At 36.1% G+C, this 26321-nt stretch overlaps 1 protein-coding gene across 4 annotated transcripts in view; it reads right to left on the reverse strand.

Annotated features, from left to right (window-relative positions):
* Positions 1-26321, reverse strand: part of RBPMS (RNA binding protein, mRNA processing factor) — a 98522-nt gene that overhangs the window by 12228 nt on the left and 59973 nt on the right. For 2 of the 4 annotated variants that reach the window (XR_011919910.1, XM_072405422.1), the window contains exons 5-7: positions 25930-26080; positions 12329-12459; positions 4117-4186 (exon numbers count right to left, since the gene is read on the reverse strand). Coding sequence is in view for 2 of the 4 variants with exons in the window: in XM_072405422.1 (XP_072261523.1) it covers positions 4124-4186; positions 12329-12459; positions 25930-26080 (345 nt within the window). In the remaining 2 variants the exon portion in view is untranslated. The remainder of the gene's footprint in view (positions 1-4116; positions 4187-12328; positions 12460-25929; positions 26081-26321) is intronic. The other 2 variants (XR_011919911.1, XM_072405423.1) reach the window with 1 other exon arrangement.

Below are 26321 nucleotides of genomic sequence, written 5' to 3' on the forward strand. Positions count from 1 at the left end.
CTCTGTATTATCTTAAATGACCCTCAATTTAAAAAGTAAAGCTTTGCTGTGTTAAAGAGAACATCTACAAATTATTATGCCTGGAAAGTACACTGAATTTTTTTTAATCTTTTGGTTTTTAAAAAATATCTCTGCCTATATTGATTTGTGCTCTAAACCATATAGATATATATCTACAAAGTGATATCGGAGGCACTGCTGACTCTTGACTGCATTTACTTGAAATTTAGTGATGTTACTATTGTGCTATTCATTGTTCTCCTTCCTGGAGAGAGAGTTGTACCTGAGGACATGTAGTGCCAGGATCTCCTTGGTCATTTTCTCTGTGGATCTGTGATTTCTACACTTGTCCTGCTGCTCCTTGATCATTGCCCAACCAGATAATAAGTCATTATGGGGTAGTTCAGGGCTGAGGGAACAAAGCCTGCTTCTTTAGTAAAATGTTTACCTCCAAACAGAGACACATTGTCAGTGATGGGGAAATGATCATGTGCAGGAAGCCTACAGACAATACTAATAATTAGTCTTTGGTCTTCTACTTGTCTATAATGGGTACAGCTCCCTCTGTAAAACTTCCCTTTTCCATATACAATGCACCCTACCAGTTTTTGGCATGTATATATCTTTTGGCAAGATGGTTATTATGAAGAAACCTCCCCAACAGATCCAGACAATAATGAAATGAAATCTTGGGGTGACGGGTTAAAACTTCTCTTTGTATTGTTGTTTATGTTCCTACTGCGGAGATTTCCCCTCACTTCTTGTCTAGCTGACAGTTGTCAAACAAAACAGGAACCATGGGTAAATCTGAAAGAAAGTCTACATAAAAAAATGTAGTTGGGCTTTTAATGATGTTTTCAATGATTAAATAACTGCAATAATTGCTAATTTCATGTTTCCTAGTTTCCTATTTTTGTCATATTTTGCTAGTTTCTTCTTGGTGCCAAAGGACATTACACTTTCAGCCATGCTGTAGATCTATAATAGTATTTAATATCCTGACTTACTTTTCTAGTGTACTTCTACTAAATATTAGACATATTTCAGTTTTGCACAAAAACCATATACATTAAAGGTGTCAACTACATGATTAATTTGTTGTATTTATTTCTGAGGTTTAGAACCCAGATCAGAAGATATAGAAAGTGATTCAACGGAACACACACATACACATAATAAGGTATGAGCTACAAAGGCATGTTTTTTTTCCAGAGACACTTAAAATGTCATGGGTGAATGGGGAGGGAATGAGGAATGCAGGGAGAACATGCCTTGCGGATAATACCCAATAGAAATTAAAGTAAATATTTATCAGTCGATCACAAGAAGAGGGATGTATTATCTTTGTAGTCAGCCACCTGTCAAATATGTTTTGGGTTACAGAAGGGTCTCAAATTCCTCTGTCTATATGTTGCTGGTAATTAGTGATGCAACGCCAAGCCAGTAACATTATTTTCCTAATGAATTCACTCACTACTGGTGCAATAGTAGGAACATGTTATTTCTTTGCCTATTGTATTACTTTAAAAAAAAACACCTCCTAATAGAAATATCATTTAGACTAACAGGCATAAACTTGTGTCATGTGTGCTTGAAGCCAACGTGGAATGTGTGTTACTAGGGTACAGGAGGACATGCAGTGTTTGCTGACTTTCTACCAGGAAAAGGAAAAGTTGAAATTACAAATAAAAGTGTCAAGGTATCACATAATTACAACTGAAGTACTTCAAGTGTATAAAATAGGGGGACTGCCCAGCCAATGTGATTACTTTTTTTGACCTGTACAACACTACTGTTTCCTGCAGTGACTACAAATCAGGAGGAACCACAGTGGCAATCACAGAACCTGTTAATTGACCAGTCTGAGGAGTCAAATGGTTGATGAGACTTCTTTTACAGTTTGAATGTTTACCAAACCCCAAACAGGTACGTTTATTGCTTCTCTTTTCACAGAATATTGCTATCGCAATTCTTTTTTTTTTTTCCCAGGACAGTGTTACTTTATCTGTTGATCTTTTTCTTTACTCGAACATTATTTTTCACAAAGGTAACATCAGCAATTCTCTAATGTTAAAGCTTAACTTCAGTCTGTGGAAAGGACCAATGTCTCTTCCTCCTAACCTCTCTATTCAACCTTGGAATGTCCATCAGCCTCCCGGAGACATTTGGGAAATGCTGGCATACTCCCTTGAGTTGAGGGAATATGAGTACCAACTGCTCATTCACCTACATGCTATTTAACGTTGCTGTGACTTCTTTTTTAACTGGTCTCCACTCAAAGTTTCCATACTACAAGATGCTACTCCTTTTTCATATCCACAAGAGCAACACCTTTTGGAAGATTAATGATGTCTCATTAAGGCCTTCCTTACAAACTGACAAAATAAAAATTAATGAAAGCTGAACTCCATTCCCATTGGGGGATGTCATCACTGGGACTATAGCCAAGTAGAAATTATAGGCTTTACCTAGAGTAACCTTACCTTGCCTCAAAGGACAAGACTATTATTACACAGTATTTATATAGGGCCATCATATTATGAAGTGCTGTACAAAGTCCATAATCATGTCACTAGCTGTCCCTCAAAGGGGCCCACAATCTAATGTCCCCACTTTAGTCATATGTCATTAACACAGGCTAAGGACAAATTTGGGGGGAAGCCAATTAACTTAGCTGCATTTTTTAGGAATGCAGGAGGAAACCGGAGCACACGGAGGAAACTCATGCAAACACGGGGAGAACTTGCAAACTCCATGCAGATAGTGTCCTGGCCGAGATTTGAAACTGGGGCGCAGTGCTGCAAAGGCCTACCAGCAAAGTGCTACCTCTGAGCCACCATGCTGCCCATGAACATTATTTAAAAGCCAACATTATACCACCTCTCCTTAATATAAAATATTAGTTGAGATTAGTCACTCACTTCAAACCTGTCAAATATGATACTTGAACATCTAATGGAGTTAGGTGCCATATCAATCCCCTGCTTTACTTCCAAGCCAGGGAATGCAAAGGATAGCACTGCTTGTCAACATGAAGTCTAAGGCAGGTGGATATGATCAAGTAATAGAAAAGATAGCTCCACAAACTAATTCATGGCAGTGCACCAAAAATGATGACCACAATTCATTCTCACTCTGCCATTTCTTCTCAAAACTTGTTATGAGAGAAAATATATGAAGTATGTTTAAACAGTGATAAGACCCTACTAGATGAGGTCATAAGTTAGAGATTTCTTTTTAGAGGAATTATGTCACTCTTGTAAAAACAAACATAAATAATAGAATTTATGGGATGCAATGAAGGTTGTTTACTTATTCTTTATATGTCTTATATAAACAGATAAGAATGTGGCATGCCTTGCACAATTCAAGTGCTGAGTTTATTCTGTGATCTACCATTTTAAATAAACACACCGTTCTAAATCATAAGTGGTATAGATGAATGGTAAAAAAAGAAAAACAAGACCACCTTCAAAAGACGTTTTAATGTGGGTAATGCAGAAAACCATGTGATCAGAATAACAGGAATGACTAGGTCTTAACAGAAGGGTCATACATGGCATTCATAAAGGGCCATTCCAAACTCCAGGAATGAAAATATCAGTTTCTTCTTTTAATATTTTTATTATTAAAAAAAAAAAACACATTTGCAAACGACATCTGTATCTCTTCACAGTGTCGAGCTCCCGACTTCACATAAATTGTACATCAGCTAATTAAGGGGAAAGCTTGGAGATTTGAAAGGTTTGATTTTTTGATAGAATCTGTTTTTATTTCTGCTTGTATCTAATTACCCCCCATAGATTAGATCCATCTATCCATTGGGCATAGGCAGCATATACATCCAGGTATAGGTTCTAATTCTTTCCAAATGTATTTGAAATGAACCAAAGGCCTTAATAGAATGTTGTCAAAATGTTGTTTGTGTTATGGTGTTTTTAAAGAATGTGTTTTTGGTATTGCAGTCTGGGGGAGATTTCAACAGCCAGGTCAGAATATTTCATAAATTCATTTTTTTGCCTACTATTCAGACTTTTTTTAAAGGCGGCATGGTATCATTACCCAATGCGCACATCATAAAAAGCAAGATATAATGAGAATAAGTTATGTACTCACACATTATTCAGCAGAACTGGCGGGACTTCCAGCCCTGAGAAGTAGCATCTGAAGGAGGCAGCCAACGCACCTAAGAAAAGGACAAAGATGTTTAAAAACACATACAAACGTTATAGCTGAATAAAAGGCATTTGTTGTACTGTTTACTTTATAAACTTTTTTTTTTTTTTACACAAAAAATTTAAACATACAAATATAATTACAGTTGTATCCATATGAGAGATTTCACTTTCTGTTTTGGAAACATAATAGGCATTTATAGGTAATCTCCCCAAAGTTAAGGAAAAGGTTTTGAGAGTTTTAATTGAAACAGTGTCCCTATTAGGAAATCCCTATTCCAGAGTTAAATTACTCCCTGGAATACTAACAGAGCAGAAAGCAGAGTGTGATTATCCCCAATAAAGCGCAATCAACAATATAAACATGGAAGTTAACCCCCTAATTCTTAGTCTACCAAGCACCAGAAGAATTCAACTGCAGGGAATGTTTGTTAAATGTCACATTTACTCATTTTTGATCCCTTTTTTTAAACTTATCTCTGAAATGTTTGAAAATAAAAAAAACTTGTTTTTCCAAAGCCTGTAAAAAATATAAAAAACACATACACTGCATGTATTGACATATACAGTATGATCACGTGCCTGTAAATTTGTACACATTTGGAGGCATACTTGCAACAGGAAAGGGTACAGCAAAATAAGATGCTCACCAAACGATCAATTACAATATTTACCAGCCATGTTTTACAATATAACAACAAAATTAGTGCAATTTTACTTCATCTAACTTATGATAACCAATATACTCTGTTGAAATCCCAAAAAAATGACAAACCTTATAATTAGTAATGATAAAACACATATATGAATTAATTTCACAAATATACAAAGCAAGTTTGTTACGAGGGAAAAAAAACCTACAGATATATAAAGGATTAATAGGATTTTTTAAGGTTTACAGGTCTAATCATAGAGTACTAAAAGTCCCAGCAGAAAAGTACAAGAAATAGCTGTAGAATAGATTCAGTTTAGTATGATTTCTAGCAGTGATCACTGTTCACAGCACCAAACACTGGTTGTAGGATGCACTAGCCAAGGTAACTGACAAGAGGAATTTATTCTCATTTAAAGGTAATGCACAAACATTCTCCTTTTATCATTTGGTAATATGGGATTTCCACTGTTGATGAATAGTTTTGATGCATTCTTACCCAGTGATCTGGAAAAAGCATAAGATACGAAAAACTGCCCTTAACTCCCCAGGCTTTCTATACTATTTCTGTATGTATTTCCTTTCATGTATCAGGAATATGGTTAATAGAAGCACATTTTATAAATATATTTAGTCAGATAAATAAAGAATATTGCACATGATCATTTTATTTTTTCACTTTCAGCCAACACAATTTTAAAAAGGTTTTGTATGCTATCCTTATCTGATCTGCTAAAAATACAGCTCCAATTAAAGTGGAACTAAAGGTAAAATATATTTAAAAATGTCAAGCAGGCATTATTGCAGAAGATTATATCTTTCTGAATGCAATTTTTTAAATAAACTCACCTCTCATTGCTCCATCGTGTTTGCCTGATCTTTGAGCACTTTGCTTGGTCAGGCCACAATGACATAACTCCCACACAAGTTCTGGAGTTAATTTATTTTTAGCAGATGGGGATGTGGGGGGATACCCAACATCGTACACTGTGCTGCACATGCATGCCCATCTCAGAGTACATTAGCTCAGAGAACACACACATGGAGGGACTCATTTCTCCTGCTTTCCTATCTGTTAAAGAGACTACGTCATGTGAAAAATACTGGGCTACCATAACAGAATTTGCTATTGCAATTGCTGGTTCCTGAATGATTCTTTAAATGTGACATTTTACATTTATATAATACATTTTCCAGGTATGTAATTTAAAAACACATGAGCCACATATCTAGCCTTTTCAATAGAGGGCCAAGAATGGAAGCCTTCATACTCATGACTGTATTATTTTAGGAAAGGCTCTTTCTAAGACACACCTTATAAAACTTTATTTTAAAGTTATTATTACTTCACCAATGTTATACCAATTAGTTTGTTGTATATGGCAGTGGACCCTATTTATTTACTACTTTTTAAGAAATACAAAGAATAAAAAAGCAAAATATTTATGTATAAAAGTATTAAACTATGGAATGACACACATAACACCTCCTATAACCCTTTGGGTGTGGGAAGATTCCTTGTTCAACTTCCATCCCACAGTTCTTCTAGAAAAACTGATCCACAGATAGAATCAGTGTGCAATGAGTTTTAAACATGCAAACACTAACAGTGGGGGTCCACTAATGAGATTCATAATGAACTTTCATTCAGCTTTTATCATAGTTTTTAAACACCACTGATCAGGCCTAAGTTAACAGTTAACCTTTGGAGAAGTTTTTTTTTCTTACTTACTACATACTTCATTATCTAGGGCCTTGGTTGAGGATAATAAAGAGGATAAACAAATAACATACTATGGTATTACTACTTTGGTGGTAAAATAAAATGACTACATAAAATAGTAAAATATGCAGAAATAGCATCACTTACGGTTTTCCTAATTCCGCACATGGTGGAATAGCATTGTCTACCTAGGTCTCTGAATTTAAGAGCATTCAGAACAGAAAGGGCAGCATTGTTTAGAATGCAGTAATGGAATGGGATGACAGGCTGTGTTCTTTAGAGGTGCAGGAAAATGCTGTGAACACATACCAGTGTTATAAAGTATAGTGAAAGTGCGGGAGACTGGAGTAACAAAGCCGTTTCAGGGCAAATACAAGAATCATGGATAGACCAATGTGTTAAGAGAGGGTTAATAATGTTTAGCTTAAAGATCCTACCAGAATGACATCATATGCCCATTATAAACCATACTTTTTAATACTTCAGCCAAAGGGGATTTCCTAGGAAATGACATACTGTAAATAGTCTTTCCTGGAAGTTAAATCAGGAAACTTAAAGAATCACTGTAATAATAATTTACTTTTTCAAGTTGAGCTCCAGCCTTATAGATACACATACTGTTGAAATACATATATGGGAACTATTTACCAGCCAAAATGTTGATATTTCTGTCCAACCAGTCCTGAGATTTAAATAACCCTGACTTTTCTTCTACTGTATTTCTACTGTAATTAGGGAGCACAGCGAGGCTACCTCCCAGCTTCCAGTGTCATTGAACATGAACAATGAAGAAACAAGAGACGTATGAGGGCATGTCTTTCCTCTTTTCTCCTATCTGTATGTTTGTTGTCAGTACATATTATTCTGTATTTACTCACATGTCCTTACTAAGCAGGGGCTACAAAGTGGCCACATACTGCAGAATCTCCCTGGTGTTGTTCCCATTTTGAGAGAGAGGCCATTCACTATTGGGACACTGTCATATACTGTAACAGATCGACCCTTTATAGAAATGAATGGAGATTCTCCTGTACAAGAAGATGAACACAGCCAGGTGTTTCTGCAGTGGTGTACCTCCCAGCAGGCCACATATCTAATATCCCTATGGAGAGAGTGAGGTTAAGTAAAATACTTGGGACAATTACTAAAAAAAAACAAAGGAAACATTTAAATCTGACTGTCGGTCATGAACACATTTTGAAAAATCCTCACTGCCTTTCAAAATATTTTATACAAGGATAACCAGATTCAAGTACAAAAATGTAATATATTGTAGAGTAAAAGTCCTTAGATATTGTGGCTGTATTTGTTTCTTTTTTCCCTGCTGTGGAATTTTTGGTAAGTACAGAAATATCTGTACTTACCAGAAAGACAGTGTCTTTGTCACTTCCCTAGAGCTAAACTGGAAGTTTAAAACTGTTTTCTTTTTGTAAACTTCTAATCTATGTTTCCCCATGTAATGCAAATCAGAAAATGAAGACATATTTTAAATTGAGGCCTGGTTGACACTTTATAATTACAGTGGAGACATGACATAGCCATCAGGGACCTGAACAAACTAATGTATCCACTGCAAAGATGCAATATATAACTTATTTTTTTGTAAGTAAAGCTTACAATACCAGTATACAAGATCCTACATGATATGGTAGGACACTAAGTAACCAAAAATAAGAAGTCTATCTGCTGGCTGGTTATATGACCTATATAGGATTCATATGCATTACCTAAATCTAACTTGAAAATCAAGACCCGATCATCCAATGGATCTTTAGTGAAATCACTTAAGTGATCCTCATGCAGAAAACTCCCCACTGTACAATAGTATACTGCACAAAAGAACCACATATATAGACAGCTTCCATAAAGATTAATGCAGCAATTATGTTTCCTAAATACACATTTTTGTTCATAATACATACTCTTTATATTTCATAGCTGTCCTCTAGTGACAATGTCTGATGAAGCACAGCCTAATTAGTTGCACTAGCAAATTATCTGATTTTCTGTGTTTATGTTTCCACTTCAATTAGCTCCCATGACAAAGATGTACAGACAGGTGCTACTTGTAGGTAACCTTTTTTTTCCTGAGGAAAACTCTAACATTTTGCATTTTGATGGGGACAAATATAAATAATTAGCAATAAAAGCTTGGCAGAACCCCTTTCCACTCTTTCCTAAACTATTAAAAAAATGTTTTCCTAGAAATAGGATATCACATATTTGTAGACCTCAATAACCAAACACATGGCAGAAGGGAATTTTAGTGAAATGGATTAGTGAAAGATCATATAGCTAGTGAAACGTTCAATATTGTTTTCAAGACCGTCTCTGCTAATGACAGATATGAACTTTGTGAACTTTGTCAAAACGTAGAATCCTGGTCATGCCAGGTAGCCACCTGACTAGGGCCCATGTATTGTATGTTGCTGAAGGTACACTAAGACATCCTTCTTATCAATGTGAAACTGCATGGTATGCAAAGGCCTTTTATCCCACTCACTGAACCGTGGCATACTTAGCTGGAGTGCTGACACAATGTTCTCAGGCAAATGAAGGACATCTTCATCTTTCACATGCTGTCAGGTGCATGAATGAACCTTTATGATGGGAGTCCTACATGATCAATTAGTGACTATCTCCCTCTAATCATGGAATTCACTAGGCTTATGATGAAAAGCATAAGTGATCAGTACTGGAACTGGGAACATGCTCTCTGAGATGATTAACTTGGCTTGTTGTGACAGGTATGTGGGATTACTACTGTAGAGACAAAACCAAACTATCTGTCCAGAATTTGCAATCCGCAAACATTTCTAAGGCAGCCAGAAAAAACATAACACACACTGACATGTGTCAATTTATGTCTATTATATAAAACTTTTAAAGCTTAAATTATGTATGCTAATATTTAGCCTTTCCTGGTTCCACCTTTCTATTCTCATCAAAATGGTAAATACTACAATGTAAATCACTAAAAAAAAATCTTCTGCTCTCATTAAAATGCATATCAATTCTGTGTTTAAGCACCATTTTAGAACAGGTTCCCATTAGGACCATAAAAAGTGACTGCATCCAGGACATTCCCGAATTAGTGACTTCTGATTTCTGTGATGTTTTATTTGGAAGCAACTTCTAATGACATAACTGTGAGAGGTCCCGAGTAGTGCAGATGGTCATGCAGGCCATCATGGAAGAGTCCGCTCAACTGTACTAAAAGCCAACAAACGACAAAATGGTTTCACCTCAAAAATCCATATGTCATCAATACATATGTCAACAAATTAGCACATTCTAGGTGAAATACTACAACCTGTATTTCAGTGCTTAACTTTTCATTTAGACCGTTGATATGAGCTGTAGATCGCTAAATATGTTTAATGAAACAAAATAATGTCTCTAAAATATTTTAAACAGCTTTAAGTTTATTAATGCCTTTGTGGAGCTGAGACCTATACATATTTCTTATATATTCCCACACAACATTACATGCACTGCAGTTAAGGTTACATTATTGGCTGTACTAAAATGATGAAATCATTTTCTCTGTCGTTTGCTTGGCCACAAGGGATCTGCAATCATCTTTTTTCCATTCTGTGATATTCTGTTACAAACAACATTTAAACAAGATAATACACCCCAGAGAAGACAGGCTGTGCATTTATAAATCACCCCCATATGTACATTTATACAGTATCTCATCATCACCATAATGAAGCTTTGACAGCATGACACATTGTATAGGTTAACATTATGCACTCTTTCATGTCAGTTAAGTAAAGCTTAACAAACTCTTTGCATTTTTTGGATTTTGGCCCAGCCTTGCATCACTAATGCCTATTTTTGAAAATATATCTGCTTTTTTCATTGATGGTTAGAAGAAAAGTTTGTTGGTCCGATCTTGATTTTATTTTATCAATTACGATCAAACTTAAAACTGTCACGGTCTGTTGAAAGTTGTGCATTAACAGACATGTTAGTGAATAGATACTCTGGCCTAGGACAAGGATAGAATAATACTTTACACTGCTAAGAAAAAGCACTTCCATTTGCCCATACAAATACAGACCAAATTCCTTATCTTCCAACTAAATCTTGGAGTCAACAGAGTCCAATAAAAAGTTAAGAGTGGAATATATCAATCTAGCTGTAACAAGCTGTCTTGGCTTTCTGTTATAAAGAATGGGAGACCAGAAATTCAATATACTGATTTTGGACATACAGCCATTACAACTTTAGACTGGTTGTAGTGATTTTATTTATATTCCTACACAGCTTCATGTTGTGTTATTGCAACAGAATTGGTGCTGAAGGTTGCCATTACTTTGCTAAACATCAAAAAGGCAACTATTCAGTGTTCAGAAAGCCAAAATGACTGTATTCAATTAAAATGTGACCAGACCACTGTGCTTAGATAGAGGTTAGCATACATAGCTTTGGAGATCAGCCAGGCTGAGATCATCTCAAATGCCAGTGTACATTACTGTGTACATACATGCAATGATTTTTATGAAAAGTTATTAAAATTGTAAACAGTTGCCAATCGTGCTGAAATATGGCTTAATTTTTTTTTTAAAAGTCCAAGAACCTTTTGGTGCCTGCAAGAATCTGTGGTATTCTTCAAATCAGTTCCTACAAACCGGTGGGAGCCCTTAGGCCCTAGATCCAGTCCTCAGCTTCAGCTCATTTAGCTCAATCACATTAGACGTCTTGGCACAGAACAAATAAAATGGACATGCAGCATTTTTTCTATTGTAACCCATCATAACACATAGTAGTGTAATATAATAAACATCACTGAACATGTGTTGGAGCTGCATGCAGGATTTTCATATACACATAATAATTTTCAGACCCTATGTAAACCATAGCCTACTAAACTACTAGCTTACTAAATTTACTGCTGATCCAGGTATCCCCACCCCCTGTGTGCCCACGCCTAGCTTCCCCACCCCCGTATTATTATTGTTTTATATCATATGTGTTTTTTACTATGGTCTTTATTGGGTGTATATTGCTCTATTTTCATATTGTTGTTTCTTGTTGGAATTACTGTTGAAATTTACCTTTTAAAGTGCAAATAAAAATAGATTTACCCATAAATTTTCTGCTAATGTGGATGACATGACAAACCTTTGCTATGAGTTTTTAATTTTTATTAAAATTACCATAGAATAAATACAAATATACCTAAAAACCTACAATATTCTTGAGTTATGAAGAGAAGAATACCAGAAAAGATAGCCAATAGGATCCCAAATGTGCAGGTTCACGGTCAGCTACTTAGTTGCTATAGCATCATCACAATAGTGCTTTGTTCTAGTGTTAATATATGAACTCAAAATTCAATTACCTACCAGTAGATTGACAATGTGACTTCATTACTGTTATTACTGCATACCTCAACGGGGTTTATTAAGCAAATACTGACCTTAAAAACATCAAAGAAACATACCTACCATAGATGATAATCTGTACCATGGCTACTCATCTATATGTAATACTGTTTTTCCAGTAATCAAAGCTTGCACTACATTGTGGACAATATAGGTTACTGAGGGTACGGCAGTGAAAATTTAACCTAGATTTAAAAAAATCAGAGATGTAGGGTTCCCGCCACATGAAAAGAGGATGGTAAGGACAAGAGAGGCATCACGAGCCTCCTTGTTGTGAGCCAGTTAGCTGGTAGAACAAGGGTTAGTGTGTGGAGTGCACCGTGGTACCAGGAAAAGACAAGTGGGATACAGAGTGAGGACGTGGCTGATTGGTATCAATTACCTGGGCATGCAGTGAAGCGGGATAGGTAAAAGCAGGAGGAGGTAGAGCAGGTGCTAATTCCGCTGGGTAGAGGGGGTACGGCGCCCACACTTCAGGGCTACCCGGGTAAAGTGCAGGCACTGTGAGTTCATCTGCAAGAAAAGAATAAGGATACAATGTTAGTAATAACAATGTTGGAAAACCACAGTGAGAACTGGTGGCAGCATCTATTGCATGCTTTGTGCTTATAGCATTTATAATTGAAGTCACAGAAAAAGATATTAAGTCACAAAGACACTGTACAAACAAACCTTCATTTTCATAGTCTTACCTTCAGTCTTCTTTTAAAATAGTTTTACAAAGGGTGTAAACATGAATGTTCAGTGCAGAAGAGACCAGAGTGTGACCATACTGCCCAGAGCCTTCCATGATCCAACAAGTCTGGACAGACCCCGACAAATAACTATTTTTTACATAATGGTCTGTTAAATATACAAACAAAAGTGTTTTATCTGTTCTACAAATGCAAAAATACCAGTTGGTTATGTCCACAATTCAAAGCCGTTATGTGTGTTGTGCATACTTCCGGTTATCTCAAGGTGTAATTTTGGGTGAAAATCTAGCATGTTCCCCCACATCATATAGTGATCCCCCATTGTAGATCATTAGATGACTGACTGGGGATAACAGCTGTCATATCCAATGTGGGATGACTCAATGAGGTGCCTCCCGCTAATCCTCCCCTCTGGTCAGTGCTCTGTGTTAATTCCTTCTAGTGTCCTTGGAAATGATTATCAAAGATTGTTTCCAGCAACAGAAATTTGTTCTGTGTACCTTACCAAGGTTCACACTGGTGGTTGAAACAGTGATTCCTGGGCAGCTCAGAATATTTCGAATCCAATCACCATGCTATTTAAAATGTGTTGTTTGGATGGAAGGTCAGTGGACACTAGTCCACTAGACACTATGGCCCCCTGCCATACCAAATAATTCTCGAAAGGTCAACCTTAAAGCTGCAAGACTTATGCTGGTGAGGCAGTGACCATATAAACTAGACATGGAGAGCTGAGTGCATATTTGGTAGATAAATTGGTATTTTTTTTATACTTGCGGTCTTTAAAGATATAAAACACGGGATAACAGAACTAAAATGTTTAAGATAACTAATTTGCATATTCAAACCTCTATAATGGTTGGTCAAGGTGTGCAGTTTTTATCAGTGTCATATTCTAGTTCTGGCCCTGGGAAAAGCATGCCATTTATCCTATATCTTTATGTATCTGTTTACTAATAGAGTAGCAATAAGAACAATGCTGAGTTTCCCACAGCAACCAATCATACATGATCTGATTATACAAAATGCTTTATTATTATTCATTGTGACTTTTTGTAATGTTAATGTACAAGCAATACAGATTGTTTTTTTTTTTTTTTTACAAAAACTAAAGTAGTAGTTCTGGTAGTAGAATGGCAAAATCAGATGCTATGATGCTATAAAAATATACTGATTTTGTGAACATGCAGACTAACTAAGTAAAAGTGTACAAATTACAAAATTTACTGAATGCGTATACAGTCCAAAAATGACAGATTCTGTCATGAGGATAAAGTCAGAAAAGTAAAAGTCAACGTATATGAGTATGCATATCAGCAGTGAAGATGCACAAAGTGCAGTAAACTATCAATCACACAAACGTCACTTTTCATCAATTTAGACCAGTTAGACTAATAAAATATGATTTCCATTATTGTTAGTATCAATACTACATCAGATAACTATAACTGGTGAATCCACTGAAGATTTTTTTTCCAACATAGTTCTTAAAATGTTCCCAGTGACCCAATGTAGAAGTGGTGGATGAATCTCCAGCATGTTTTCTAGGCTATGGGAAACAAAATAAGAACATATGCACACCCAAAGGCCATTTCCTAAATTCTCATGACTCTTGTTTTAAGGAAAACTGCTACTGCTGAGCACATGCCAGAATCCCTTGGGGGCTGTAGTCCCATGTTAATATACACATATTAGATGGGAAGAAAGAGTAAACAGGCAACTTCCTGCTTTTTGGTTTCCTGTAACTTACAGAAATTGCAATTATTAAAGTAATTATGATCAAGGCCTTAGTGGGAACACAGAAATACAATTTTACTTTACAAATACATATAAACTTGCATCTTGTGGCATGTACTGTGAGAATTTTGCTGCAGGGAAATACACAGTTGTTCTCTAATAGTGTCTAAGGACGTGAATATTATTATAAGAACCATGGAAAGCAGGCACAAATGGAAGTAATTTGTGATCATTGATAGAGGGAAATTTAAAAAAATAGTTTTGAAACTTTATTTTAAGATATCAATTTCGATGCAAAGCTCTACGAATACGTGCAATGGAAGTGCACAAAAAGGAGATTCCTGTGACTCTGTGATAACAATGCTGAGCTTCTTACCACTGCCACTGACATGTAGGTTGTGTCTGCTCACACTACAATGAGTTAAAAATAGAGTTGCAGAGGACATGGCTATCAGCATTGTTACTGCTGTTTCACAAACATGTAGTTTATTAATCAGCACCTGGCCATACCTAGTCCTGCCCACTTATTCTTGATTGACAGCACTGTCACTATATGGGAGGAATTGGTTCCATTAGAGAGGAAAAAGGAAGAGACTTGTGCATCCTATAGGGTCTAGATTTGGTAAAATAAAAAAATATCTTTGCAGTGGGGCAACCTACAGCAAGGTTTAAAAGCCCATTTTTGCCTGGAGGTGTAAATAGCACTTTTACTTACATTACTCCATTGCTCTCACAGGTTTCTCTTCTGTGCAAATAGTCCCCTGCATCCTCTATTGTAAAGCCCTTTGTGCTGGTCATAGACACTGTTGTCATCCCTATAATGAAGGTCCTAAAGTTTTGCAATACAAGTGAACATGCTGAAAACTCGATAGAAAAAGAGTATGTTGGCTTCCTGCTGTTTACTAAAACATAACACTACATGTAGCCCATTTATAAGAGGCATCTCATGAAAATGGAGCTTAAGAATAATGAACATATTCTGAATAGGATAAAAACCTGCCAAACTATTCTACCCTTTTCTTTTCTCTTTTATATATTGTGGCAAATAAAAAATGATGAACTAGAAATATAAGAGAACAGGCAAATCCACTGGGTGAATGAAACTATTAAACTTGAATTTTATGAATATGACAAACACAGAAAAAGCCATAGAATAAAATAAATAAGGAGCTAAGGTAAAACTTTATGTATACCATTTAAAATACAAGAATAAACCCATTTATCCACAAGTGCAAAACTGCTTGTACATATGATGCCTGCTAAGAAAAGTGTTAAGCTGAAAGGGTACATGATGTAAAATGTTTACGTCAGACCATTGGCTGGGCCTTAAGACAAAACCACAGCTGAAAGCCTAACAGAAGGGATTTGCCAAGCTGTTCACATCACTGTACAATGATTCACATAAAAGTCATTTATTATCTATAAAAAAATACATCAGGATTTAGGCAAATCACATAGAGAAAATGTTTAGGACATGTACACCCTATCTATCAAGCTATTCTACAAAAACTGTGATTGTCTTTGGTATACTGCAAAACAAATAAAAACCTGCATAAGCAATTTAGTTTTGGTAGACCATATAGTGAATTGACACATGGGGCCTGATTTATTGAAGCTCTCACAACCTGGAGAGGATACACTGTCATCAGTGAAGATGGGTGATCCAGCAAACCTAGAATGGATCCAGGATTCAAAACATTTGCTAGCAAATGACTTTGAAAAAAATTCATTCCAGGTTTGCTGGATCACCCAGCTTCACTGATGAAAGTGTATCCTTTCCAGGCTTGGAAAACTTTAATAAATCAGGCCCACGGAGTCATGGTAAAGTCTATTAATACTGCCATTATTACTCTTTACTAAGTGCATATGTGTAGAAGCACCTTTTTGAGCTCAATCACAATATTTAGAAGACCCAACAAAGGGGAAGTAGATATGCCCCCAAAACATGTTAATTGTCCCGTACCACTCCAACTTGAATTGTTTTGTTCTTAAACACTACAGTCACTTACTGAACGTATGAGAGTGTCTAACCAGTCGTATGTCTACAACTTTCTGGCTATATATATGCCATGTGAAAAGGCACTAATGGCTCCATATTCTAGTCTTACAAGATTTGTAGTGAGGTTTGGTGATGTTGCTATTGTGCTGTTTCCTGTTTTCCTTGCTGGAGAGTAAGCTGCACTGTACTGACCTCCCTGATTTGACTTTTTCAATCTGTGTTTTCTGGACTTCTTTTGCAGCTCGTTGAAAATTCTCATCTGATTTTCCAGACTGCCAGTGATGGGGGACAGTTCTGACTTAGAGGAATAGAAAACCCTACCCCATCAAGATGGCCACCTTCACACGTAAACAAAGAGCTATGTCTGTTAGTCAGCTTGCAAACTCTGTAAACCCTCAGGTGCAAAAAACATGATCTTGGTCAACAGAACAAGCAGTGTAAACATAATGTGCTTTGAGAAACATTACTGACAACAATCTCATCCAAAAATGTCAAACTCAATCTAATTTTAAAATTTCCAAATAAAATAGGCTCCTAAAATAGACTGTTCGTTTGGGCCAAGGCTCTTTATATTTGTAAGAACTTGTCCCTGGTGAATATGTTTTGCTTAAAACAAGTCTACAATCTCTGTTTTGCTCCAATAAATGTAATATTGTTAAGACAGACCTGCAGAAGTTCCACACAATTAGAAAACTGAATGGAAATCCATACTGGACAGTGTTGCACATGTCTTGTTCCAATTATGCACGGGAAAACAGGATGAATGATATCAAAGTCAACCGTCATCTTCTGCCATAACTTGACAATTTATGACTCTCATGGCTTTTAAAAGCATTACACATACCAAAGTGTATTTAAGGTTCATTTGCAGTTTAGTTTAAACAGATGCTTTTGAGCTGAGTCATTAGTTAAATTTGTAAGGGCAGCAAAAGCAAGACAATCTCACTGTTATCTGTAAGCAAAAATGAAAAAAAATACAATGAAAGAATAAAACAAGAGGAAGCAGTACAAATTTTCCATAAATTGAAAACTCTTTTAGGTATTTTAGGGATGGGATCTTTTTTTTGAGAAAAATAAGCTAAATAATAAGTAAATAAGAAAAACCTTTTCAATAGCGGACCGAGGATGTCTTTAATATAGACTTCCTGTGTCAGCTGCCTAAATTCTTCTCTAGTCAGCTAAACATCTTTCTGGACATAATGACTTTATCCCCCATCTTAGAAGCTCACTTATTTTAAATATCTAACAGGGTTTTTACTGCTCTTTTAGAACAGCTATTTTTTGTGGAATGACCCTGCCCCTAGAACACACCTTTTTGCAACTTCCTTTAATGAAGGGTGAATTATCTGCTGCAAATTTCCATAAATACTTCCTAACAGAGTTTTTTTTCTCAGTTTGAATATTCCGCAGACACCCCTGATGCTGCGGCAGCCCCGAAAGGACCGAATGGGGCCAGCATTGAACCATACGAGTACCGCTCACTGCCACCAGCTGTCAGATGTGCAGACGATTGTTCTTTAAGTGTTGGAGCAGCTGGAAGGTTGCTGCATGGGATCATGTGATTCAGAGGCAGGTTCGAGCCTACCCTTAGGGGTGACTGCAATATGGAAAAGACCAGTATTATTGCTATTTATGTTATCATGATACTCCTTGTGAATATGTTTTGCTTTGTTATGTCTTGGTGTTACTAGTCTTTTGATTGTCTGTCTGCAGTACTTTCCACAGTTGCATGTGCAGTATGCAATCTTGGCATGCCTGGGTGCTGAGAATGAGTAAACTCAAAGGTCCAAAACCCAGAAAAGGACCAGTTTAAGATGTTGACCATCAAAGGAGTTGGAAGAGGTGAGTTTAGCCCTGCTTTGTCCTTAATAATGAAAATGAATGAAGCCACTACATCTAAGGAATGGCACAATAAACATATATTTTTAATAAGGTTATCTTTTATTTACATGGCTTAAAACAAAACTTCCTTAGTTACACTGTAAAATGTAGAAGTTCTGCTCACAATCCTGAGCTTTACTTTGTTTTTAATATCCTCTCTGCTGCAAGGACATTCACTGAAATCCTTCAACTCTGAACTTGTAACTCCTAACTGGCTCATTTGCACATGCCTGCTGAGTTCACAAGATTACAATGCGGGATCATATTTCCTAATTATTGCAAAGTAGCATGGGAAATGGGGTCATTGCCAGCTGTTATGACTTTGACGCTTCACAATTTATCATAATAACAGAAATCATAGAAAAACAAATGAAAAAGATTCATATTTTTATGTCATCATTTCCATGCTCATCATGTATAGAACAAACAAAGCATTTTTATACCTCCCAAAAAGCAGATAACAAATGTCTTGCAATCCTAACGAAATTGTGTGAAATTTAAACCACCTGTTTCTTTGCTTCAACACATCATCAATATTACAAGAGACGGCAAATGCAGATGCTATAAGGAGGGAGTCAGCTATCATTCACTGCCTAAATATAGGACTACATACATGAAAAACACCAACCACTGGGCCTAACGTGTTTATTGTTCCTGTATACCCGGCATTCTATGTTTTAGCACAAAGTTTGAATGTTGGTAAAATAATTCTTTCCTATTTTGCCTAAAAATTATGATGATATATTATTAGCTTTCAAAGCTTGGAGCTCAAAGGCAGTAGAAAGCAGACCACAATCTCTAAATTGTTGGAATCAATCTTCACTGGATTTTCTTTGTCATACAAATATGAAGAAAAATTGGAACAGTAGTTTCTTAAGAAGGCAATTTTTCAATAAAAGAAAGGAACAATATTTTATAGTTAACCTTCATGGATAGAATTAAAATTTAGGGCTTCACAATCTGTGGCTTGAAAACCTTTACTGAGTTTACAAACCTACTTTTTTGCTGCACAACCTTTCATATATGACATATAAATCAATATGAAAGCCATATCTGGGGCCATAGTTAACTAAAACTTGGTGCTTCCTAAAAATATTAAAACAAAAAACTTTAGCACACCTTCTTCATTGTCAGGAGAGCTTATACAATAATTATTTATCCACTCATTTATCATTTACATAACTTCATATATAATAACATAGTTGGCCAGGATAAAAAGACATACTGCAGGCTCACCCAGTTCAGCCAACAGATAAGTATTTACCTATGCTTTAAAGGTAGCCATTGAAATTGAGCTCCGTATGAATAGATGACTGGTATCTACAGACCCTACAAAAATACATTAAAAACAATTATGGAAATAAAACAGTCTATCAGTGTGTGTTGGATTTTCAGAAGAAAAGACACAGACCAAAAAACACCATAGCTAATAAAGAACTTTTCAGGATAGGATTAGGAGGATTCTCCACCAGAGAATGCTTTATAAATAAACGCTAAGACTTTAGTTTGGAAAAAAAATGTTTGCTGGAGATCCTTTCTGTTACTTTTATCAAGTTTTGCATCTAGAATATAAATGTTAATCATTTGCTGTTGATATATATGGTACAAAAATTTGTTTTCTAAAATATTTATCTATTATAGGTATTTTTATCAATAGTTTTTAGTGATTTATTTGCAATCTGTCTGCAATATTGCCTGTGTTAGCATGCATTTATAAAAGCTAACATGGCCATTATATGGGTAAAACATTATATGGATGACACTATAGCTCTTGCCATCATCTCCTGACCTTCTTCTTCACCCCCAGTCCTCTCTCATTGCCCATTTCCCAAGCTCCCCTCCCATGCTTTCTATCAAATTTATAGGACAATGGGCCTGATGTATTAAAGCTCTCCAAGACTGGCGAAGATAGGCTATCATGGGAGAACCCTGGTAATCCTGCAAACCTAAAATGGATTTCTTAAAAATAATTTGCTATTATTTGGCAAATGTCAATCCTGGAACAGATTCAATATATATTTTGCTGGATCACCCACGTTCCCCTATGATAGCAAAGCTGATGAAAGCCATCTATTCTTCCAGGATACTAGCCAAAACGTAGCCAGTGTTCAATCATCCAGCAGTGTGACCTGAATGAAAGGACTTCATGTGTTCCCCAATGGACAGAAGGAAGTATGATTTTAAATTTCATTTTACAGTCATTTTAAACAAAGTTCTTTTCATAGGCATACCATAAATTTTGCATTGGCTAAACATATAAAGGATTGCTTTAGCTGGATTTTTGACCGATATGTTATGACATTTATGAACAGTTGATAAGCTGCAAAATAGGTTTTGTTTTACGTCCCCATACAGTTTTTGCCTTAACACATGAAGAGAAGAAGCTGGAAACTATTAGGGTTGTGTGTGTTAGGACATAAATCTAAGCCTAAAATCTGTTCTGCAAGGAAAATTGCCTGTAAGCATTTGATGCTCCTCCTCTGCCTAAAGATTTTATAAAGATGGTCTGAACAACAGCTTATGTTATAAAGTAGCTTAGAATGAAGCAGCTACCTTTTCAAAGGGATTGAATCTGTTGACTGGGTTGACAATGTAAGGCTGATTGTCTGGTGTTGCTCTCTTCATTGTCTTACGTCTTTGTTTAAATCTTAACTATCTAAGAACTTAAGGTAGGAGTGTAAGACGATATTAAAGTATTTGACTATCGCGGCATTATGCTTAGCAATTCTGTATTGGTTCTTTAAGTATCGAAATGTTAAGTTAAGTGATTATAGGCTTGCCAGGTGCCTAACAGCTTGATATTTTTAACAGCAACATGCAATGGTGACACTATAAGGATGTGGACGTCCATTGTTTTCAAGCAATAGTGTTGCAAATCTGGCCACAATCTGGATATGAAAAATGGCGCAGACCCACAGGGAAGGAAGCAGGCTGGATCACTCCATGATTCTTCATACTATAATGGTATTTCTAAGCCTTATAAGCAGTATCACAATATATTTAATTGTATCATGATCTATAACGTATCACCAGATTCTTGCAAATACATGGTTCTACTCTAAATAGAACTTGTGATCAGGCTTAAGATATTCAAAAAAGTAAATTTTCTTAACAAGCAGTAAGTTGCAGCCACTGTGGATTAACTCATCCTCAAAACCCACAGTAGAAACAGTTAGGTCATCCAAGTAATCTCACATGCAAATTCAAGGCAAGAACAATCAGGGACACCTTTAGATATTAACCAAAATGCATGCTGTACAGCACAGCATGGCAAATTAATTTACATTCTCTAGGATTTGTATGTATATACAACAGACATATACACACTTTATGGTTTAAATACTGCATCACAAAACAGATTTTAATGCATACCTTGTACAGTATATATTACACAGCCCAACAAAAAAAAAACATTTCTCAATTGCCAAGGATTTTTCAATATATTTAGTATATTTCAGGTCTGCTGAATCCAGAAATGACATCAGTTTCATTGAATTGGCTCTAGTTTTTACCAACAACCAATGTTAACACAGCATAATATTATCATTCTTTATTTAAAGGTTTTGCATTTTATATATTAAATAGCATTGATTTCATGAAACTTTCATTTGCCTTCTTTTTATTTATACATTTTCTTTTATTTTACAGAAATATGAGTTCATCAAGAAGAAGTTGTTTAAATAACCCTAATGTATTTTGCTACATTTGTGGTGAATATTCTCAGCAAAAACAGAGAAGAAACATTACAGAATCTGTGAAACAAGCATATCTTGCATATTTTGGTTTTAAACTGGGGGACCAAGATAAATATTGGGCTCCCTATATGGTATGCAAATTTGTGTAGAGTGTCTACGTCAGTGGAAAAATTGAAAACTGAAAAGTTTGAAATTAGGTGTACCTATGGTATAGCGAGATCCCAAAAATCATCATAATGATTGTTATTTTTGTGCTGTGAATGTAAAAGGTTTCAATCATACCCTGATTTGGAATCAGCAAGACGACCTGTGCCGCATGGGGCTGATTTTCCCATACCAGTGTTCAGTACATTCCCTGATATTTCTGTATCCGACATGGAGGATATACAGGGTTTGGAGTGTAATCCAGGAGTTAGCAGTAGAAGTGAATATGAAGTGTTTCATCAAACCAGTTCTCCCAAGAAGAGCTCAATCATTTATTATGTGACCTACGTCTGTCAAAACAAGCATCTGAACTTTAACCTCCCTAGCAGTTCATTTCTTTCTGGTTTTATATGTCTAAAAGCGGTACATTGTTTTTCATGAAAATTTATTTTACAGTATAATATAATAGTATGAGTAAAATAAAGTCTGAAACACAAAATCATGTAAAAACAATAAATTGAATATATATATACTATATATTTAAAAAAAACATTTTTTTTTTTAATTAAAAAAAAATACACATTATACTCATACTATTATATATACTGTAAAAGAAATGTTCTTGAAACAATGTACTGCTTTTACACATAAAAATCCAATGTATTGCATTCAATACAGTTGTTTTGTATTGAATGCAATACAAATGGATTTTGAATTTCCCACTGGCAATGTACAAACGCACCGACGTCACGGGGAACTCCCCAGTGACTCAACGGATGCAGAAGCAGGAAGAAGAAACGGTACACTGGCAGATCAGGTAAGGCTCTATTTACTATTACCTTCCCATGGGTTTACATACCCCGAGTGTGACTCGGGATTACCTCTTTTAGCAACTTTTTTCTACCCCGAGTCACACTCAGGGTTACCTCTAGGGAGGTTAAGCATCCAATCTAAAAGAAAAGATCTGTCTGAGATTGGAAGGTAAAATAATGGTTTATAGGACAAGAGAGGTGACACTTATACCATATTTCAGTGAAGATGGAGACTTTGACCCTGATTTACTAAAGTTCTCCAAGGCTGAATAGAATACACTTTCATCAGTAAAGCTGAGTAATCCAGCAAACCTGGAATAGATTTCCTAAAAGTCATTAGCTGTTTGTTGGCAAATGTTTTCAATCCTGGACCAGATCCATCCCAGGTTTGCTGGATCACCCAGCTTCACTGATGAAAGTGTATTCTCTCCAGCCTTGGAGGACTTTGATAAATCAGGGCCCTAGTGTACTGTTGTAACATCCCTGGACTACTAGCCTATATGGGAGTACCAGAATACCGAGCAAAAGACTGGCAGCTTTTCATAGACAGTTCCACTCGAAGTTTGAAACCTGTTTTACTGCATAATGGCAACTGCTTTGCATCAATTCCAATTGGTCACTCAACAAAATTTAAAGAAGATTATGAAAATATCAAAATGGTCTTACAAAAGCTTTGCTATGATGAACACCAATGGTCCATATGTGTTGATTTAAAACCATGGTGAACTTCCCACTTGGACAGCAAGTGGATACACAAAGTACCCATGTTTCATCGGCTTGTGGGATAGTACAGCAAAGCAGGATCACTGGTAAAAAGTGACATGGCCTCCACAGGAAAACATGAAAAAAGGTGCAGCGAACATCATGGGATTAATGAAGCAATTTGTTAGAATTCTGAACAAGGACGGTGATTGTTTCAAATACATTTGTAGATTCTTCCCTGGATTGAGTACTGAAAAATTAAAAGCAGGAATCTTTGATGGACCCCAGATTCAGAAACTGATAAATGATTCAAATTTCACAAGTTACATGACTGATACTGAAGCTTCTGCCTGGCACAGCTATGTCATGGTTGTCAAGAACGTCTTGGGTAACCATGAAGCACAAAATTATGAAGAACTGGTACAAAACTTAAACTTCTTAAACTAATAATTTGCTACATTGAGCATAAAGGTACACTATCTCCAAAGCCATTTGCAAACATTTCCAGAAAATCTTGGCGATTTCAGTGAGGAACAAGGGGAGAAGTTCCATCAAGATATAAAGGTGATGGAAGAAAGGTATCAGGGCAGATGGGATAGACACACGATGGCAGAATACTGCTGGAGTCTTCAATGTGATTGTCCTGATCATCAACATAAAAGAGAATCATACAGAGTTTTTCAATGACTTCTTTGTGATTAGTTCTGTAAATATACTGAATACAGAATATATTGACATTTGGCAAGAAAATATTTGTTGACCAGTGGTATATATAGGTTAAAGCTGAACTCAAGCCTTACCTTCAGTCTTTGACAGTTATACAGGTTCTTCTCCTGTACTGTAAATGCTTACTATAAATTCACAGCACATAGGCAGCTTACAACAGTGTGTATGAGAAACAGAAGTTAGTTTGAGTCCACCTTTATTTCCTGGCTAATGGACAACATATTCAATATCAACAATCACTTCCTAGCCAGCCAAACTGTCCTAAGCCTGACCCTTTCAAATATTGGACTCAGCATCACATGTGGCATTACCTAGGGTGGTCTGCATGAATTTGAAGCCTACCTCAGAACATTCTCTTTACCTGACTAAAAAGTTCCCCATCAGGGCATTGTGATATTTGTTTAACTTCTGTCATGAGCCAGCCCACTGCTTGCGTCAGGGTTTAGAGCCCTTGAAAGGAATAATGAGGCAGGGTGCTGTGATGTTTGTTGGAATAAGATGTTTAGCATCCTGCAGGGCCCATCCCTTTTGCCTTGATCTGCCCACATTGCAGCTAGCAAGAATAAACTATATAGGAAAAAAAAGTTTATGTAATTAGCTGTTGATGGAGGAGGTAAAGGAGGGACCGGGGAAGGTGAAATATTCACAGATTTAAATTCAGTTTTAATTTAAGCTATATAATGAGCAAAGGTGAATATCACCCACTTCCCTCCATGAATAGCAACAAACATGTAAAATCAATCAAGGCACCTCAAATATATGCTAAAGAATACCCTAAGTCTAGTGAAATCATCCAAAAATAAAAAAAAACAACAAAACAGGGCCAAAGAACAATTCTATGCTACAAGTCAGTGATGATTAGAGTGTTTGAAAAGCCTCAGTGCCATATCAAATTGCCCTACAGTTAACTACTGGCAAAGTAAAGTTATTGCATAAAGTTGGGTATTGATGGGCAGCCAGATAAAAGAGAAACATGACCCTAGGTAGTAAAGTTTACAAATAAAATATCCAACCCTACTACAAGTAAAAAAATGTCAGCATGTTATAAAGGGAACACTAGTGAAGCATACATTCACTATTCATAAACAAGAATGCAATACTAACACTCTCCAAGGAAAACTGTCATAAAGGAACTCCAGGCTAATTTATAAGTGTTTTTACGTGATATCTGAGTAATGGGGGTAAAAAAATTCCAAGCTCGCTCTGAGATTAGGATGGAAATAAGAACAGTGCTAATGCTGCAGGCACTGATCTAGAGACATCACTAGTTAGCATCCAAAAATGTCAACAATATATACACTCATTGACCAAGTCAGTGCCTATAATGGAAATGGAAGAATAAATCTAACTGGTTGCTGTGGGGCAAAATAGAAATGTTTAGTTATGGTCCTCCACGTTTATACTGCATACAAGCTACAAATAATACAAAGATTCAAGATGTGTGCTTTCTGTTGAGGGACATTTCACATTGTCTTTTCACTTTAAATACATTTCTCTCCTGAACACATTATCCTGCCTAACATTACTTTTGATACATCAAATTCTCAGTTTATAAACCATACATTTAATGCTAAGAAGCTCATAAAACTTACACTGATCCCTGGAGATAAACTGAGGTACATTGTTCAGCTGAGGTGTGCTGGGATTTGGGGTTCCCACAAGTTTGCTCTTGGCCATCTTTGTATTTGCCTTCGCAAACTCAAGCCGTAACGTCTGAGGAATTTCTGGATCAAAGCGTATTCCCTGAAACCATTAAATGAGAAACATTTATTCAACAGATAATAAAAATCAAGAATAAAAAAAACACATAAAAAATAGATTTGAAATATTTTGTAACAGTCTGAACTGCAATGAAGTATATAGCAACCAAAAAAAAAGGTCATTTCAATCTTTGAGAATATGGAGCAATAAAAGGTTGATTAAGCACCAGTTCTCCCTGTGTTTGCATGTATTTTCTCCAAGCACTTTGGTTTCCCCAAAATCT

The sequence above is a fragment of the Pyxicephalus adspersus genome, chromosome 3 (genome assembly GCF_032062135.1).
Source record: "Pyxicephalus adspersus chromosome 3, UCB_Pads_2.0, whole genome shotgun sequence".
NCBI lineage: Eukaryota > Metazoa > Chordata > Amphibia > Anura > Pyxicephalidae > Pyxicephalus > Pyxicephalus adspersus.